At 44.1% G+C, this 20,567-nt stretch overlaps 1 protein-coding gene across 2 annotated transcripts in view; it reads right to left on the reverse strand.

The window, feature by feature from the left end:
* Nucleotides 1–13,784, reverse strand: part of ccdc80 (coiled-coil domain containing 80) — a 28,347-nt gene extending 14,563 nt beyond the window's left edge. The window contains exons 1-4 of one of the 2 annotated variants that reach the window (XM_033033052.1): nucleotides 12,241–13,784; nucleotides 11,341–12,144; nucleotides 2,297–2,453; nucleotides 372–505 (exon numbers count right to left, since the gene is read on the reverse strand). In XM_033033052.1, coding sequence (XP_032888943.1) covers nucleotides 372–505; nucleotides 2,297–2,453; nucleotides 11,341–12,144; nucleotides 12,241–13,023 — 1,878 coding nt within the window. In that variant the 5' untranslated portion in view covers nucleotides 13,024–13,784. Of the gene's footprint in view, nucleotides 1–371; nucleotides 506–2,296; nucleotides 2,454–11,340 lie in introns of both variants that reach the window. The other variant, XM_033033051.1, reaches the window with a different exon arrangement.
* Nucleotides 13,785–20,567: the final 6,783 nt, after the last annotated feature.

Below are 20,567 nucleotides of genomic sequence, written 5' to 3' on the forward strand. Positions count from 1 at the left end.
TTCCTGAATCTGGTGGTGTGCGCTTTCAGGCTTCTGGTATCTTCTGTCCGAGTAGAGTGGGGAGAAGAAGGAATGACCAGGGTGGGACAAGTGTTTGATTATGTTGGCTGCTTTCCTGAAGCAAAGTGAGGTGTGGATAGCGTCAGTGGATAGGTTAGTAGAAACAAAAACTCCTTGCTGGCTAATACACAAAAGGGCACAAAGTGCTGGAGCAACTCAGCGGGTCAGGCAGCATCTGTAGATAACACGGATGGTGACGTTTCGGGTCGAGACCCTTCTTCAGACTAAAACATCACCTATCCATGTTCTGGTAGACCTGCTGCCTCACAATATCTGTGAACATCTCTATATGAACAAAATGTTTGTCCTACCTTGACCTTCATGTCGAGGTCAGTTAGCACCATGAAGAACTCGTTCTCAGACAACCCATACTCTTTGCGAAGTTCAGTGATGAGGTGCTGATCCAGGTTATTGTACCTTATATCTTTCACTGGTTTCTCATTGTCTTAAGATAATAAAACAGATCATCATATTTAAAATCACCAGAGAAGTCACCCAGCAACTGGTGATGTCCATGATTCACAGATTTCAAGCAGTCATTCCATGCGAAGGATATGCAATAAAATACTAAACATGACTACTTTCATTTACATTACATTGCTGTGTCCCAACACTATGGTGCCCTGAAATGGGGGAACTGTGTATAAACACAGCTGTAATTTCTACATGGTGAAACTAAAATGTATAAAAATGGCCTTTATTAAAATCTGACAATGTCCATTTTAACCACATGTGATTTTTTTCTATTACAAATCTCAAATTGTGGAGTACAGAGGCAAATAAATAAACGATGGGTCTTTGTCCCAAACATTATGGAGGGCACTGTATTCTCTGATAAGATAAATTTTCTTGTTTTAGATATATAGAGAGATACAGCTCGAAAATGGGCCCTTTGGCCAACCGAGTCCACACTGATCATAAACCACCCATTTACACTATCCAATCCTACACTAATCTAATCCAAAAATAGACACTCAGTGGGTCGGGCATGGATAGGTGACGTTTTGCATCAGGACCCTTCTTCAGATTGAAGAAGATAGGTTAGACTTCAGTCTGAGGAAGGTTCTTGATCTGAAACGTCACCTATCCATTTTCTCCAGAGAAGCTGTCTGACCTACTGAGTTATTCCAGCATTTTTTGTCCATCTTTGTTCCAACTTTATTCACTCTGTATTGTTATCAATTCCTCCCAGATATTACCACTCCCCACACACGGGACAATTTACAGAGGCCAATTAACTTACAAACCCACATGTCTTTGGGATCAAGGCGACAACACCTGAGGCTAGGATCGAACCTGGGTAACTAACATTATAATGCCCCTGTCCCACTTAGGAAACCTGAACGGAAACCTCTTGAGACTTTGCGCCCCACCCAAGGTTTCTGTGCTGTTCCCGGAGGTTTTTGTCAGTCTCCCTACCTGCTTCCACTACCTGCAACCTCCGGCAACCACTGCAACCTCCGGGAACCGCACGGAAACCTTGGGTGGGGCGCAAAATCTCCAGAGGTTTCGGTTCAGGTTTCCTAAGTGGGACAGGGGCATAAGGCAGCAGCTCTACCCGCTGCGCCTGTGTGCCACTCCTACTCTTGCTTCCTCTCTGCTTTTACCTTTTCCTTACTTTATATATTAATTCTGATAAAGACTGCATAAACCAAAGTTCAGGCAATTTTTTTTCCTTTTCAGGGTGTGACAGACATGTTTCCCCAGCACATGTTGATAACACTACTGGAGCTTTGTAGAGGTGGAACTGGTAAAATAGAAAAGGGAGACCCATTGGATGTGGCATATTTGCACTCTCATGCCTTTGATAAAATCTGCACCAGAGGTTAGTATGCAAAACTAAACCATCATGAGTAGGAGGTGATATTGTGGCAATAAAATAGAAATGAGTTGACAGGGAACAGTGATTAGAAGTTAAGATAGAAACAAAGTGCTGTAGTAATTCAGCGGTTCTGACAGCATCACTGTAGAAAAAGGATGGGTGACGTTTTGGGTCGTCATGCTTCTGCAGACTGAAAGCAAGGTGTGTGTGTGTGTGTGTGTGTGTGTGTCAGGCTCAGACACAAATTGCCCTCACAAAATCAGTGACAAACACAATCCAGGGCAAAAGTGCACATCATTCACAGTGGTGCTATTGGACAGATGTCACTTCAATAACCCTCATCTTCCCCATGAATCAAAGTTATAGAAAGACATTCTGGATATAATTTTACATCGGGAAACAATTAATACTGACCCAGCTGGTAATGGTCAATTTTAATCGTGCTGTTAATCATGGGCCCAAAAAGGGTGATGATTGTGATTTTTCTTAACGCCATTTCGCAGACATGCTCTAAATATTCATCTCGCTGCTGTTCGTACATGTTGCTTTGGTCATTTGGAGAGGAGATAAGCTAAGAGTGAGAAGATCATATTAGAAAAGTTAATATTCCACGTGCAAATATTCTGAAACCAAATATTATTCACATCAAACTATGCTCTAGAAATAAAATAACATTAAGGTGATTCATGGTAACTCTGCAGACTATCAATACAATCTTGCCCGGAAACATGTAAATAAAATATTCTCATTTCACAATGAGTGTAACATAGTTGAGTTTCAAGCTGTAAGGGACTGATGATTTGAAACAAGGACATTATCGGATACATCAATCCGTTAACATATTATTGAAGACAACATATATGAATGACTTTCAGTATGATCATTCTGAAATGGCTGAATATTAAAGTTTCCCAAAGAATAAAAAACTTGTTATTTAATATTTCTGCCTTGTCCTTTGAATTCTATCAACCCTACGGTTCGATGGGTGTTCAAATGTGAATGATATAAATACTAAAGCATCGGTTCAGTTCAGTTTTATTTGTTTAATGTAGCTTAACACAGGGTCAACGGTACAATGAAATGTGTTTGACAAGACAACGGGTCACCTCAGCAATGATATTACAAGGATAAAATTATTCCATCAGGACTAATGATCGTTGTGGTGGAAGTATATGTAAAACGTTGGAAACGTTGCCATCAGTGGAGGCCAAGTCATTGGGTATTTTCAAAAGTTATGGGGAGAAGGCAGGATAATGTGGTTGAGAGGGAAAGATAGATCAGCCATGATCAAATTGCAAAGCAGGCTCGATGGGCCAGATGGCTTAATTCTGCTTCTTTGTCCTATGATTTTATGAAAGTTGCTATTTCCACACACTGTATCTTTAGACTTTAAACTTTTGAGATACAACATGGAAGCAGGCTCTTCAGCCCACCGAGTCCATGCCGACCAGCAATCACCCCGTACATTAGCACTATCCTACTCACTAGGGACAATTTACAATTTTACCAAAGCCAATTAACCTCCATACCTGCACATCTTTGGAGTTTGGGAGGAAACCAGTGCACCCGGAGAAAACCCACAAGGTCACAGAGAGAATGTAGAAACTCCGCACAGACAACCCTGTAGTCAGGGTTGAACATAGGTGTCTGGCGCTGTAAGGCAGCAACTCTACACCGTGCCTCTGTGGCGCCTCTAAAGTTAACTAATCAACTCAATCAAATATTCTCATGTTGCATATTGGGAGAAACATTTTATTCGATGAGGTGACCAATGATTCATTTCTTCTCTTGTCAAATAACAGTATGTTAAAATAAATTATAATAATCTGGCACTGCTCAAGTCTAAAACCTATCTCTATAATTCATTGGCTTTGCATCAATAAATATGTTGCAGCTGGAAATTTGGAAGGGAGCTGAGGTGGGAGCCTGTCAGTTCAAGTATTAGTTAGAGATAAATCTAATCATTGGTGCTGTCAGCATTTTTCCCCAATGCTTTTAATAGTTTGAACTCAGGATTGAGGGAGTTCCAACAGATTATTAATGCTGCATGTATGCGAGTCAGAACACTGTTGTTATTCTTTTTTCAGCACTTAGACCTTTATTACTTCTCCGTCAAAAGCATTTAGGTATTTTTTTAACCAAACTCAGCAGAAGACATTCTAAGGCAAATAATGGAGAACGTAAGACACAAGGCACTGCTGGAAGCTTGAGCCAAACACCGTGCTGGAGGAAGAAGGGTCCCGATTTATGGAGGAAAACAATACCTGTTCTGAGCATGGCTGAGCAGTCAAAGGAGGCAGAGGTGGGGCAAGCTGGGAGGGAGAGGCTTCCTTTACATGAAGTTTCCCTGATGGGCAACAAGGAGCTGAATGAGAAAAAAAGCGCTGGATAGCTGCCCATCGTAGGTGGTGGCAACTTGGATCTTGGCAAAAGATAAACTGCTGGAAGAACTCACAGAGTCAAGCAGTATCTGTGGAGGCTAAGGGATGGTTGCCATTTTGGGTCAAGGCCCTGCGTCAGAACTGATCGGAGTTTAGAATGATGAGGGGGGGACCTCATTGAAACTTACCGAGTAGTGAAAGGCCTGGATAGTGTGGATGTGGAGAGAATGTTTCCACTAGTGGGAGAGTCTAGGACCAGAGGCCATAGCATCAGAAAGGAGATGAGGAGGAATTTCTTTAATGAGAGTGTGGTGAACCTGTGGAATCCATTGTTACAGAAAGCTGTGCAGGCTGTTAATGGACATGTTTAAGGCAGAGATTGGTAGATTCTGAATTAGAAAAGTTGTCAGGGGTTATGGGGAGAAGGCAGGAGAATGTGGTTGAGAGGGAAAGATAGATCAGCCAAGATTGAGTGGTAGATAAGACTTGATGGGCCGAATGGTCTAATTCTGCTCCCGTAACCTGTGAACTTATGAACTTAATAATAATAATAATAATAATAATAATAATATATAATAATAATAAATCCTTTATTTCGAACAAACTAAAAAATAAAAAGGAAGTATGAAACAGCATACAAAAAAACAAAAAAAAACAAAACAAGAATATTTATAAAGTGTCATAAACAATATTTGTAAATAAATGAATCGTACGTGTCCGAAAAGGACGAAGCCAAAGCTTATTAATTTCCACCCCTTATTTAACTGCTTATAATTATCTTATACAAATTTAGCAGCTATAAACACCTATTTCCGTATGTACACCAAATTACTTTTATACACTAATCAAATATTTGCAAAGCCATACAAAAAAAAAGAGAGAAAAAACCCCTCCTGTACTATACAGTATCTTTTAATCATATTGTTAACCCATCACCCTATAATCACCCTTCCCAATACAATCAGTATAACAAATATCCCACTCAAAATCACCTATCCTCATCCCAATATCCTTTAAAAAAAGTGTTTTTGTACATCTTTTTAAACTGAATTATGTTTGTGCTAAGTTTTATCTCCTGTTCCAAACCATTCCACAAATTCACCCCACATAGATTGCTATGCACATACTTTTAAGAGTTTTTCTGACATAGAGTTTTTAAAAATTAAGTTCCCCTCTCAAATTATACCCACCCTGTCTTTCCATAAACAGTTTTTGTATATTTCCCGGAAGTAAATTATTTCTTACTTTGTACATGATTTGTGCAGTCTTAAATTTAACCAGATCGGTGAACTTCAGTGTATGTGACTTTAAGAATAATAAATTGGTATGTTCAAGATATCCAACGTTATTGATGATTCTTATTGCTCTTTTTTGTAATGTGCATAACGGCTGTAGGTTGGTTTTGTAGGCGTTACCCCATATCTCCACACAGTAACTCAGTTATGGCAATATGAGTGTATTATACAGAGTATGTAATGATTTGTGGTCCAGAATATATCTTGATTTTCCCAATATTGCTATAGACTTTGCCAATTTTGCTTTGACGTGGTCTATATGTGGTTTCCAGCAGATTTTGTGGTCTAAAATCACACCAAGAAATTAATTTTCATATACTTTCTATACTTATGTTATCTATTATCAATTATACTTAGAGGGTTTGTTTTATATTTTCCAAATAGCATAATCTTTGTTTTTGCTTAAATTTAAAGACAATTTGTTGACATCAAACCACTGTTTTAATTTATTCATTTCTGATGTGATGACCTCCAAAAACTGCTTCAAATTGTCACCGGAACAAATAATATTCGTATCATCGGCAAATGTAATCAATTTCAGTATATTTGTTACTCTGCATATGTCATTAATGTATATTATGAATAGCTTTGGACCTAACACAGACCCTTGTGGTACTCCACAAGTTATGTCCATGTAAGTTGATTTATGTTCACCTATTTCTACAAATTGTTCCCTGCTTCTTAAATCGCTTCTCACCCAATCCAATCCAGCCCCTCTGATGCCATACCTTTTTCATGAGTTTCATGAGTAAACTTAACAGTGAAGAGGGAAGATAGCCAGTGTATAGAAGTGTGAGGGAAGTGGGTAGGAGCAGTATATCTTGGGGTCCAAGTCCATAGCTTCCTGAAAGTGGCAATGTGAGCAGACGGATGTCGTGATGCAGCTTTATAGGACTTTGGTTAGGCCACATTTGGATGATCGTGTGCAGTTCTGTTCGCACCATTACAGAAAGGACGTGGAGGCTTTGGATAGGTTTACCAGAATGATGCCTGGATTAGGGGCTATTAGCTAGAGCAGGGGCCTCCAAACTTTTCAGTATGAGGGCCACATTATATATTTGGCACATTTTTGCGGGCCTTAGGAAAAAATAAAGAAATGTCAGTTTTATAACTGTAATGTCTCTCTCTCTCTGTCTTGAATTGTTTTCTCTGGAATGCCAGTGGTTGTGGGGAGACCTGAGTGAAGTATATACAATTATGAGAAGCATAGATCGAGTAGGCAGTCTGAATCTTTCTCCCAGGGTGGAAAAATCAAATATTAGTGGAACTAGCTTTAAGATGAGTGGGGCAAAGTCTCTGTCTCTCTCTGTCTCCCTCTGACTCCATCTCTCTTTCTCTGTCGTTCTCTCTGTCTCTCTCTCTGTCTCTCTCTCTGCCTCTCTCTCTCTCATTCTCTCTCTCTGTCTCTCTCTGTGTCTCTGTCTCTCTCTCTCTGTGTCTCTCTCTTTCTATATCTCACTCTCTTTCTCTGTGTCTCTGTCTCTCTCTCCACCTCTCTCTCCTCTCTCTCCTCTCTCTGTCTCTCTCTATATATCTCTGTCTCTCTGTCTGTCTTTCTCTCTGTCTCTCTATTTGTCTGTCTCTCTCTGTCTCTCTCTATCTCTCTCTGTCTCTCTCTTTCTCTGTCTCTCTTTCTCTTTCTCTGTCCGAATGGCCTGTTTCTATGCTGCATCTCTAGACTAAACCCATCATAATCTGAAGGACAGCTATTATGTCGCCACATCCTTCTTTTGTCAGGAGTACATAGCCTCAGCTTGTTCAGTCTTTCCTGATTGTGTACCCTCAGGTATCACCTTTGTAAATCTTCTCATCACCCTCTGCACATACTTTATGAAGTTGAACAGTAATCACATGATAAATAACGAGAACTTCTGCTATCCCCCCTTTCAGACAGTGAGTTCCAGACTGCAAACACCTTCTGGGTGAAATTATCCTTTTCCTTATTGCCTCTCAGATCTTTCTGCTGATTACTCTAAATCTATGATCTCTGGCTTTTGAACCCTCTAATAAGGAAAACAGCTTTGATTGATTGTTTGAGACACAGCGTGGAAACAGGCCCTTCAGCCCAACGAATCCATGCTGGCTATCAAACATACTAGTTTTGGTATCCCACTTTTGCATCCAACTCCGAGGGACACACAAGGGGCAATTTACAGAGGACCAAGTAACCTGCAATCCACATGTTTTTAAGATGTGGGAGAAAACCGGAACAGCCGAAGGAAACCCTACACTGTCACAGGGAGAACATGCAAACGCCATACAGACAGCACCCAGGGCAAGGATTGAACCTGCTGTGACACTGTAAGGCAGTGGCTCTACTCACTGCGCCACTGTACAAGCTGGCCGAGCCACAAATCAAGTCGGGAACCAAGTGGGGAGCTGGTGAACTAAAGAGGTAACTCACGATCCGTAGGGAAAACTCATGAACCAAAGGTTATTCTCTGTCTTTCTACACATGTTAATAGCTTATACAGTAACCTGGAATTGATTCCCATAAAGATAGACACAAAGTGCTGGAGTAACTCAGCAGCTTAGGAAGCATCCCTGGAGAAAAAAGATGGATGACATTTTGGGAACGACCCGGAACGTCAACCATCCTTTTTCTCCAGAGATGCTTCTTAAGCCGATGAGTTACTCCAGCACTTTGTGGCCATCTTTGGTATAAACCAGCACCTGCAGTTCTTTGTTTCCAAGAGTGATTTCAGTAATGTGTGCACCACCGAAGCTAATTAACTGGCCTGTAATAATTTCCTTTAAACTTCCTCCCTTTTTAAACAATGGTGCAGTAACACCTCCCCTCAAAGCCTCTGGTTCCTCTGCAGCCAAGAAAGACTGAAAAATGATGGTCCAAATGTCTGCAACTTCACCCGGACCTGGCCAACATATCTGTTTTCAAATAAACTAATCTCCTTAATACCGACTCTTTTATTATCATTATCCCATCAAAATATTAGACCTCTGCACTCTAGTTTAAACATCTAATGGGGTTGAGAGGGAAAGATAGATCATGATTGAATGGCGGAGTAGATTCGATGGGCTGAATGACCTAATTCTGCTCCTAGAACTTATGAACATGACATAAAAGTATAAAATCTTGCGAGGCAAGGCAGCGGTAAGTAAGACTGGATTGAGTTCCAGGGCTGCAGCCTGAAAAAGAGCTCACTTATGCAAGACCTACCATTTGGAAATATGAACCATATTCTTTGTTTGAGCATTTCAAATGTATTATCCTGAGATTTACAAAGTTAGAAGGCACTGCTTCTGAATTTTTAAAAATCTGTCATCCATTAGTGGTTCGAAGGTCAACCCATTGACATAACATTAGATTTAGTCCCGACTTTTAGCAGCTATACCACACATAATCTACATAAACAATCCATGGAATTTGTTCTGAAATGTAACCTCTCAAGTAATAAGACTTTACTGGACTTTATTTTGCACTAAATGGTATTCCCTTTATCATGTACAGTGATTCCCATTGTTCCCTTTATCATGTGATGTGGCTGTACACTGTAGATTGCTCGATTGCAATCACGTATTGTCTTTCTGCTGACTGGTGAGTATGCAACAAAAGCTTTTCACTGTACCTCAGTACACATGACAATAAACAAAATTAAACAAAACTAAACTAAAGTATAGGCACCCCCCCCCGTGGATCTTATTGTTTTAACATTTAAAAGACTTTGTGGTAAAAGACGTTTCAGGTCGGACACTCAGTAGACATAGAAAGATGGAACTGCAGATGGTGGTTTACAAAAAACCCCATAAAGCACTGGGGTAACTCAGCGAGTCAGGCAGCATCCCTGGAGAACATAGATAGGTGACGTTCTTCCAGCTACCTTTGCAATCAGTCTGAGGAAGGTTCCCGACCTGAAACATCACTTATCCATGTCCTCCAGATTTGCTGCCTGACCCGTTGAGTTACTCCAGCACTTTGTGTCTTTCCTGACAGCATCTGCAGAATTTTAGTGTTGCAGGCAATTATTATTTTTAACGTTCTTACAAAGAAGTGTCCAAGTAACAAAATGGACATAGCAACCAGGTTCCCATTCATTGGTCATTAAAAGGTTACGGATCTGCGGTGGTATTATTGTTTTTTAACATAATATAAAATACTGAGCTTGCTTTAATTTACTGAGCACTTGTGAGTGTGCGAGTGAGCTGGGAAACATGGGGCCAGAAACAGTTGGATACACTATGAAACTAAACCAACAGTTTCCCTTCCTGTGGTTCCCACTAACTCAGAGAGGTCAGCAAAAATCTGATGCATCATCATTTTACTGTAAAAAAAACACATTTAAATAAATAGTAGCGTTGATTTCCTTCAAATGAATAACGGTTATGTTGAACAATCAGAAACCAATAAGAACTACATAAAAGTGAAGGGATTTTGATGAAGTATTCATTGTTAGGTGAACAACTTCTGTTTGAACTGTTTTACTGTTGTAATGTTATTTTTACAAACCATGTTTCTCGGGGTATCTAAATCTAAATTTTATTAGTTATTTAAGTATGACATCGGATGGAAGCTGCAAACCCAAATCTTGTTGCACTTATGTGCAATGACAATAAAAGATATTATTATTATTATTATTATTAACTAGAGGGCACAGCTTTAAGGTGAGAGGTGCGACGTTTAAAGGAGATGTTGAGTTTACAGAGATACATTGCGGACACAGGCCCTTCGGCCCGCCAAGTCCACGCTGATCAGCGTCCCCTGTAAACTAACACTATCCTACATACTCGGAACAATTTACAATTTTTAACAAAGCCAATTAACATACAAACCTGTACGTCTTTGGAATGTGGGAGGAAACCAGAGCACCTTGGAGAAAGCCCACGCAGTCACGGCGAGAACATACAAACTTCGTACAGACAGCAGCCATAGTCAGGAACGAACCCGGGTCTCTGGTGCTGTAAATCAGCAACTCTACCACTGCGCCACCGTGCCGCTTCTGATGTGTGAGGCAAGTTTTTTTACACAGAGGGTGGTGAGTGCCTGAAATGCGCAGCCAGGGGTGGTGAAGGCTGATATGATAGGGGTGCTTAAAATACTTCTGGATCGGCACACAGATTTTTTTTAAGAGTTCAAGAGAGTTTATTGTCATGTGTCCCAGATAAGACAATGAAATTCTTGCTTTGCTTCAGCACAACAGAATATAGTAGGCATGAATAATATAGAACAGATCAGTGTGTCCATATACCATAAGATAAATATATACACACATGAATAAATAAACAGATAAAGTGCAAATAAACAGATAATGGGCTATGATTGTTCAGAGTTTTGTATGAGTTGAGTTTAATAGCCTGATGGCTGTGGGGTAATAGCTATTCCTGAACCTGGACGTTGCAGTCTTCAGGCTCTTGTACCTTCTACCTGAAGGTCGGGGGGGAGATGAGTGTGTGGCCAGGATGGTGTGGGTCCTTGATGATACTGATGCAGGGAATTGAGGGCTATGGGTTATCTGCGGGCAGATAAGAGATGGTCTCAGCATCATGTTCAGCATAGACACTGGGCTGAAGAGCCTGTTCTTGTGCTTTATTGCTCCCTGTTATTTTAGTACATGCAACCTTGCAACAGGAAAAAAACATCCTGAGATATAATTTTAAGTGGGAGTTCTTGGCTTTGGGAACACGAGGTGAAATCTGTCACCATTTTGGGAAACATTATTGTGTCATTTGCACAAAATCCCAATGTGATTTAAAAAAAAATTGGGAACTACCATCCTTGCCTGTTACCATGGATACCGTGACTATGATAGGTAGAGAGAGCACTTACCAGGAGACGTCGTCTATTCTCATAATAGCTGAGAACAGATGCCAAGGACTTTGTTCTTCCTGGAATCTTCTTCGTCTGTTTAAAACCCCCTTTCTTGACCGTCTTCTTGGGCTTATTATTCTGAGCAATTTTCTTTGCGGGCTTGGTTTTGGTCAAGGGTTTGACCTTTGTCCCTGTCTTTTTGTTCTTCACCTGCTTTCTCGCCTTCTCAGCCTTGATGGGCTTTTTCTGCACCTTGCCACTTTTCGGGGGTCTAGGCACCACCTGGCCCGTGTTGGGGGACGAGGTCTTCTCGGGTTGATATTTATCCACGTACTCATTTGTTAGGATCTTGTTGTTTGTCGTTTTGGACTTGGGCGACTTGGCTTTGGTGGGCTGCCGTTGTCCTGGTGTCACCGGGAGGCCCTTCTGGCGATAGCTGCCTTCTTTCTTGTCCGCCTTGCCGTACCTCTGGCGGCCAGCCTGTACCCTTGGGTACCGTGGTCTAGATGTTGCCGTTGCCAGGGTGGGCTCCTGCGGGGACTTAGTGCCAGCGTTGTGCGAGTTGGCCGCAGATGTGGGTCTCAAAGGGGTTTCAGGTTTGTGGTATCTCGGCGGAGTAAATATGACCTTGTGAGACCTTGGTCTCTCGGTGGCGGCGGTGGCGGGCACGTCTGTGGTGGTGCTGGTGGTGGTTGGTCTAGTAGTGATGGTGATAGTTGTAGAAGAACTGGTTGTAGATACTCTGGGTGCACTAGTTGTCCTGACAAGTTTAGAGCCACCGTGCGTGTTCAGTGATATCCTAAAGGGCTTCCTCACCGTGGGCTTCTTCACCGTGGGCTTCTTCTTCTCGGGAGCTCTCTCCTTTGGTACGGTCACCTCCGCGTTCTGCTGCTTCGGAGTTGGCTTTGGCTGCTCCACCTTCTTCTTCTCCCCTCCCTCGGCCACGGCCACCTGCCCTTCTACCCTGGCATCCTTGCACTTCTGCACGAAGCCCTTCTGCCTCAACCGCTCAATTTTCCTGATGGGGTCTTGATCGATCAGCTCGTACATGGCCTCCAATCTCACCGGGTAGGGGTAGGTCTCCTCCAGCTGGAGGTTCTTCTTCAGCAGGGCCATGCTAAATTTACCTCGCTCCATTTTAAGGAAGTCCATCAGTTTGAGGACGGTCTTGGCATCCAGGGATTCCTCCAGGATTTCCCCCTCGCTAGTGATCTTCCTGAGCTTGCCGGCCACTTCTCCCTCTTGGTGGAAGAGAACCAGCTGGGCGATGTGCCTCTCCGCCAGTTCGCAGTAGACGTCCTCCTTGAGTAGACTGAGCATGAGTCTATAGTAGCCGTCCGACGGGTGAGGGGCCGAGATGACCCACAGTCTCTGCCTGCCCACCATCCCGGACAGCAAGCTGGGCGTGGCCGAAGCGGAGACACGGGCCATTCGGCTCCTGGCTCCACCTCTCCTACCCCTGACCATCCCGGGTCGAGAACTTCTCAATGGGATCCCGGAGCCCCTGGTCCGTCCCAACTGCGACCTGCCCTCGTCTCTCTGCACCGTAGCCCGGCGGCCGGTGGTGGTGGCGATACCTCCCGGCTGGGATGTCCTGCTCCCGGGTCTCAGCAGTCTCCTCCTCACCGTCCCTTGCACGGCCGTGGACAGCAGCCAGAACAGCAGCAAGGGGGCGAGTGGCCGCAGCCCGCTGGTCCTCATGACTCCTCCGCTTCACGGCTCGGGAGGTCCCGTTTGATGCAAAGCTTTGGGGGGTGAGATGGAGGTAGGGTTTAGGGCTGGGGTTTCAGGTGAGGTCAGGTTGAACAGGGTTGCGATTGAATTTGAGGGTTGAGATTGAGGAAGGGTTTAGGGTTGAGATTAATGTTGAGGGTTGAGGCTGGGGTCGGGTGGGGTGGGATGGGGAGGGACAAAGTTATTTCTCCTTATGGGGAGGCGGGGGGCACACCTTTCACTGCGGGGCAGCCGAGGTCATCACTCCGCCAAGGACCTTCACACTACGGACCAGACCAAGCAAGACTCAACCATTCCTCTCCTCCAGGTACCGTCCGACGCTGCCTCTTGTCCACCCCGGGACCTCTCACTCCTCCGCTCGCTGTGGGGACGCCATGATCTACTTTGTGCTGCTGAACTTTCTCTCCGCCCTCTGCCGTCCTGTGTCTCCGGCAGCAAACACAAAACCTTCTCCCGTCGGGGGCTCGGGGCATTTCCTCTCGGATGGGATGGTGGGGAGGGTCCCAGAGAGGGATGGGAGGTAATATGCCTGCCCACTCTTCTCTGGTCGTTAGACTGAGGGGAGGATGCAGGGAGCGAGGGAGGGAGGGAGGGGGAGAGAGAAAAATCTGCGAGCTCAGCCACTCCGGACTCCTGGCTCCGTAACCATTGCAGGCTCCCTCCCCCGGCTTCACACGGGATGCCGCAGCTCCCAGCACCAGTGAGATCACCCGAATGGGAGGTGTGGAGGGGTTATCACCAGAAGTCCAGTAATCCGCTTTCTTCACTGCTTCCCTCTTTATTTCCCTTCCTCTCCCCTTCCCTCCTTCCGCCCCCCTCCTTTCCCCGTCCCTACCTCCCTCCCTCCTTCTCTCCCTCTTCTCTTCCCTATCTCTCTCCTTCCTTCCCCTCTCCCTCCATTTCTTCCCTCCCTCCCTGCTCCTTCCCTCCCTCCCTGGCTCCTTCCCCACCTGTACCCTCCTGTCCCTCATTCCCCCCCCTTCCTTCCCTCCACTGCACTGCTCCTTCCCTCCCCACACACCCCCTTTTTCCTCTCTCCCCCTCACTTCACTCCCCCCTTCTTCCTGCTCCTCTTGTGACGGGGCGGGGGGGGGGGTCACAGCCTGGAGTAAATTAAACACAAGGAAACTGAGGAAGGTGTTTGCAATCACCTCTGCTGTGAGGTGTTTTAATCTGGTTCCACCCTGATCATCTTTTCACTTTTTTTGTCAAACACAATTTGATACCAAAATCATATAAAAGTGCTAATGCGGATGAGGGAAGTTTGGTCAAAAATGTTGGTTGAAAGGAATGTCTTCAAGGAAGACAGACATAAAGATGCAGAGAAGTTTAACGGGTATTCTCCAGAGCTGAGAGCAGCATTCTAAAGTGCATTCTAAAAGGTTCCAGAGGTTTAAATTGGATTTAATACAGATAACACTGAGAGTGCTGTGCTGGAGGTCTTAAGTTATTTGGATGATATAGGACGGAGAGTAGGAAAAATTGGTATTGAACATAAAACAGTACAGACACAAAATGCTGGAATAACTCAACGGGTCAGAGAGCATCCGTGGAGAACATGGATAGGTGACGTTTCAGGTCAAAACCATTCTTCAGATCCGAAATGTCACCTATCCACTTTCTCCAGGGATAGACACAAAATGCTGGAGTAACTTAGCGGGTCAGGCAGCATTTCTGGAGAAAAGGAATAGGTGACACTTCAGATCCGTGGTTTAGAGAGATATTGGTGAAATGCGGGCAGGTAGGACTAGTGTAGATGGGGCATTTTGGCCGGCATGGGCAGGTTGGGACAAAGAGCTAGTTTCTGTGCTGTATGGCTCTATATACCCCTATCTTCTTCTTATCGAGTCCACACACAAGATTAGAAGTTGTTCAGCCAGAGCTGAACACACTTCTTGGCATCTGAATAGAATGCTGTCTGCCTTGTTGCTTCTTGTGCGTGGTCGTGGATAGATTGGTGGAAACAGGGCCGCGACGTGAACGCTCTTTCCTTGACCCAATATACCTCTTGTGTTTCCAACCTGTCCAATTTTTCCTTATAGCCCGAACCCTCCCTTTCCTTCCCTACTGACTCCATTTATACCTCACGCTGTCTCTGCAAGGCCACAAGCAAAACCAAGGACAAGTCGCACCGCCAGCCATTCCCTCTTTTCTCCTCTCCCATCAGGCAAGAGGGAAAGAAGTATGAAAACGCACACCCCCAGATTCAGGGACAGTTTCTTCCCAGCTGTTATCAAGCAACTGAACCAACCTACTAACATCTAGAGAGCAGTTCTAAGCTACTATCTACCTCATTAGAGAGCCTCAGACTATCTTTGATCAGACTTTACTAGACTTTATCTTGAACTAAACATTATTCACATTATTTCCTTTATCCTATCGCTGTACACTGTGGATGGTTAAAAGCTTTTCATTTGTATCTCGGTACATGTGACAATAAACTAAACTCAAACTCAAACTCCAGACCCGGTAACTTTCTTCTCAAACTCGGCCAAACCCAGTAACATCCTCGGGAGATATCTTAGAAGCAACAGAAGGAAAGGTGCATGACGCTGCTTTTGTGAATCAAACAGAACATTGACTGAGGTAGACAGGCAACTTGTTTAATTTAATTTTTAATTCAGAGATACAGCGCAGAAACAGGCCCTTTGACTCACCGAGTCTGCGCCGACCAGCAACCCCCGCACACTAACACCATCTTGCACACACTAGGGCCAATTAACCCACTAACCTGTACATCTTTGGAGTGTGGGAAGGAACTGGAGCACCTGGAGAAAATCCAAGCAGGTCACGGGGAGAACATCCAAAATCCATACAGACAGCACCCGTGGTCAGAATCGAACCCGGGTCTCTGGCGCTGTAAGGCAACAACTCTACAGCTGCGCCACCGTGTCGCCCATAACTTCTCAATCCTTAATATGTATTCCTGGCTGCAATCTGCTGGCTGTGCAGTTGTGTGCATTAATAGCACTGCAGCATGCAGACAGCTAGTTCCTTCATTGTGGAATTCTCTTCCTAAACCGCTCCTTATGTTTAAGAGCTCTCTTAACTATTTTTTTTAACCAAATCTTTGGCAACATCCCTAAATGTTTCCACTTCTGGTAAGTATCCTTTCCAATTCAAACACCCTCCACGTCTCTTTGAAGTACATGAGGTGATTTTGTTACTTGAGATGAATTATATAGGTGAGAGTTGTTTTTTTTTAATGTTCAAGTTATTTAAAGCAGCTGGGGATATCAGACTCTAGTTAAAATGGATTCTTCACATCACTCTGTTCTACTGCTGACCACATTTCCATCTCATTTAACACTGAATTCTGCAGCTGACAGTTCAAGTCTAATCTTGTGCTGGATGTTTTCAGTCGATCACTGTTACTTCCACTTACTGATTATGTACGTCACTGATAAAACCATGCACTGGCTTGTCATTTGTTTTAATGTTCCATCCCAGAGGAATAGGAGAGGAGCAAATAAAGGAATCTCAACAGCAAAATAGGCACTTTGGCTTATGCACATTAATTGTTCATGAAATGAGGAGTATCTTGACGTACAATGTACACAATTCAAGCATGTACAAAGCCAAAAAAATTAGCAATTTCACCATGCTGTCTCTGACTACAATGAGTTTGTGCAGGAAGGAACTGCATATGCTGGTTTAAACCAAAGATAGACACAAAAAGCTGGAGAAACCCTGAAGAAGGGTCTCGACCCAAAACATCACTTGTTCCTTTTCTCCAGAGATGTTGTCTGACCCGCTGAGTTACTTCAGCTTTTTATGTCTATCTTCGACTATAATTAGTTTTCCGGTTTCCCTATTGGAGTGGAATTGTTACATTAAAGCAAAACATGACTGCAAAACTTCCCAAAAGGCATAATAGTAAATGTAACAAATCCGCCTACTACACTTCAAAGAGGTGGTTGAGGGTGTTTGAAGTAATATTGTAAGGTACATATCAGGACAGGCAATTTGTGTAGATGTTATGGATATTCACAATCCATGCTCCAGGGGCTTATGACGAACTTCAGTTTTCTAACCCTAGCCTGCCCGACCTCTATTTAACGGCAGCACAGTGGCACAACAATAGAGCTGCTGCCTTACAGCGCCTGAGTCACGTGTTTGATCCTGACTGCAGGAGCTATTTGTATGGAGTTTGTACGTTCTCCCTGTGATCGCGTGGGTTTTCTCCGGGTGCTCCAGTTTCCTCCCACACCAAAGATGTCCAGGTTTGTAGGTTAATTGGCGAGTTGTAAAATTGTCCCTAGTGTTTAGGATAGTGCTAGTGTGCTGGGTGATCGCTGGTGGGCGAGGACTTGGTGGGCCGAAGGGCCTGTTTCTGTGCTGTATCTCTAAAGTCTAAAGATCAGAAGCTAGACTGTAGACTTTAGAGATGTGGCTTATTGTGGATTAAGTAGTATTGTGGATCTACTGCGATGCTGCCTGCTGAGTTACATCAGCAATTTGTATCCACTTATCACTTGCCAGGCTTTGTCCTGCTTCCATCTATCATCCAGCTTTCTCCCACCACGACAACCAGTTTCACAAAACGATCCCAACATGAAATGTTGCTTATCCATGTCTTTCAGTGATGCTGCATGATTCGCTGAGTTACTCCAGCACTTTGAGTCTTTTTTTTTTTTGGTGGATAAGAAAAGGTTGTGTTATAATGGGTTCAGAGACAGCAAAATCATTCCAGAACTGATTTCTGATTGGTTTCAGTGAAATGTGAACCCACCATGATGTGAGGTTTTGAGTGGCACTCGGTAATACCCTGATGGATGATCTTCTTTCACGGACCAGGAAATAAAACATGTTTTAAGCCCTTACCTTGCAGGGCCTCTACTGCCCAAGGCTTCTACTGCCCAAGGTGGCTAGTCCTGGCAGCAATGCCATTATGGCCCCCAACTGTGGCCTCAACCTCGGAGATGTTACCAGCAAACTTATAGAGAACCAAGTCAAGCGGCATGGATTGAGATGTTATATATAGACTGGTACCTCTGAGGCACAAGGAACTGCAGATGTTGGAATCTTGAGCAAAACCCCAAGTAATTTTATACATCTCTATAAGATAACACCTCATCCTCCTGCTCTCCAAGGAATAAAGTCCTAGCTTGCCCATCCTCCCCCTAATAGCTCAGGCCCTCCAGTCCGTGCAACACATTCGTAAATCTTCTCTGCAGTCTTTCCAGTTTAATTTTGTTTCGAGATACAGCATGGATACAGGCCTTTCAGCTCACCGATCTACGCTGACCATTGATTACCCGCAGACCATGTTCCATGTTCCCATGAAGGTGAATTTCAAATGTGCTCTTGTAATTTTTTTCCGGGTTAAAGGTGATGCTGATCCACCAGCTACCAGAACATTGGTAGTGGACCTGTGTATAATGGGCCGGACCATAGTAACTTCTGCGAATGGCGTGCACAGCCTAAAGTTGTAGGTTAACTTGCTCTGTATGATCTATTTATTTGTGCACGTCGGGTTGATTGCATTAGTCGAAACAGGGTGAAAGTTGCAATCTCCCACCCCAGACCACAGTAAAAAAGGAATAGATAAGCCTTTGTTCCAATGTAACAGCCTCTGGCTGCCTTCTGCCTAGTGGGCATCTGGCACAGTTGGATTTGAGACCACAACGTTTCATTTGAAGGACTAAAATATCCTTACTAACTATTTTCATACATAAATAAACACCCATGTTTCATAAGCAGCAAAGTCTGGACTTGTTTGCTTTCCCTTCACCCTGACTTGTTTACCGTAGAACCTTGCTCATTTAGCAGTCCGCTACGCCCAGCAGCATCCTGCCCCTGAACTCTGAGATGTGACACAGTATCACAACACTAAAAATGAACATTTGTCATTTTAATCCCTGGCTGACATGTTAAGGCGTGCACACGCGATGACTGACACGTTAAGGCGTGCACAAACGCGATGACTGACACGTGAAGCAAATACGCAGTGTGTCACGTTTCCAGCATCGTCTTAATCAGAAGTGTTAAAGTGAACACGAGTGAGTTACCACTGACTTAGACTTTAGAGGTACAGCACGGAAACAGGCCCGCCGGCCCACCTTATCCACGCCGACCAGCGATCACCCGTACACTAGCACTCTCCTACACACTGGGGACACAGGGAGAACGTACAAACTCCATACAGACAGCATCTGTGGTCAGGATCAAACCCGTGTCTCTGGTGCTGTAATCCAGCAGCTCTACTGTTGCGCCACTGTTATACCTTATTGTACTGTGTTGCCCCACGTTATACATTATTCAAATGTTAAATTATAAAAATAAACTAAGTGTTGGATATTTTTAACTGCCTGTACTTTTTAATTGCCATTAATGATCTTAATCCTGTTTTGGTATAGGTAATACGTAGGATTCAATGAGTCTGAGAAATAGGAAAAGGTTGGGCAGGCTAGGGCTTTATTCCTTGGAGCGCACGAGGCTGTGGGGTGATCTTGTAGAGGTGTATAAAATCATGAGGGGAATAGATAGGGTGAATACACAGAGTCTTTTACCCAGGGTAGGGGAATCAAGAGGGGAGTCAGTCTGATCTGTACAAGACGTTGGTGAAGCTGCATTTGGAGTATTGTGCTCAGTTGTGGTCACCTTGCTACAGGAAGGATGTTGTTAAATTGGAAAGAGTGCAGAGAAGATTTACAAGGATATAGCCAGGGCCTGAGCTATGGGGAGAGGTTGGGCAGGCTGGGACTTTATTCGTTGGATCACCGGAGGTGGATCGAATAGAGGTGTATGAGATTATGAGGGGAATAGATAGGTTGAACACTAGTATTTTAGTAAGGAAGTGAAGAACCAAGGGACATAGGTTTGAGGTGAGGGGGGAGAGATTTAATAGGAACTGAGGGGCAACGTTTTCACTCAGAGGGTGGTGGGACTCCAGGCCTATCTAACAACAGTGCCTGTGGGCTCACGTTATTTATTTCATTGGAATCTTCCATGGAGAAGTAGAGTTGATCTGCAGACCACCCGTAGTTTAGAGGATAGGAGAAGGTATCCTGTCAAGGATGAAGGGAGATTTATAGAGAGAGCTCCACCTAAGGTCTGTTAAATCAACCCTAATCAGTTTTGCAGCAAGTTTTATCACAGAGAGGGCCTCCGCCAGCGGAGAGTTGCTGCCTGGTCAACAGCAACCAGGTTCCACACTCTCAACAAGTCACCTGTAGAAGTTGAGAGTTGCTCCCCAGTGCCAGAGACCCACGGTTCCACACCTACCATCGGGATCGGGGTGCTGCCACTTGGTGGTGTGTGTTTTCAGTTTGCTCGTTTTATACCCTGCCTTCCCGAAGAGCAGCCTGTCTGGCTTATCGGCTGGTGTTTTACACAGCCCGGCAAATCGAGGACTGATGGCAGGTTTGATGATTTCTTTCCGCAGATTATTAATTTCAAACTGCGTGTTACACAACAACGCGAGTGTATCCTGTTGATTGGTGGCCATCTCGGTGTTGTTTATAGAACGAGCAAACGAAGTGATGCCTGCTGTCAATAGTCGGAGTATC

The sequence above is a fragment of the Amblyraja radiata genome, chromosome 14 (assembly GCF_010909765.2).
Source record: "Amblyraja radiata isolate CabotCenter1 chromosome 14, sAmbRad1.1.pri, whole genome shotgun sequence".
Taxonomy (NCBI): Eukaryota; Metazoa; Chordata; class Chondrichthyes; order Rajiformes; family Rajidae; genus Amblyraja; species Amblyraja radiata.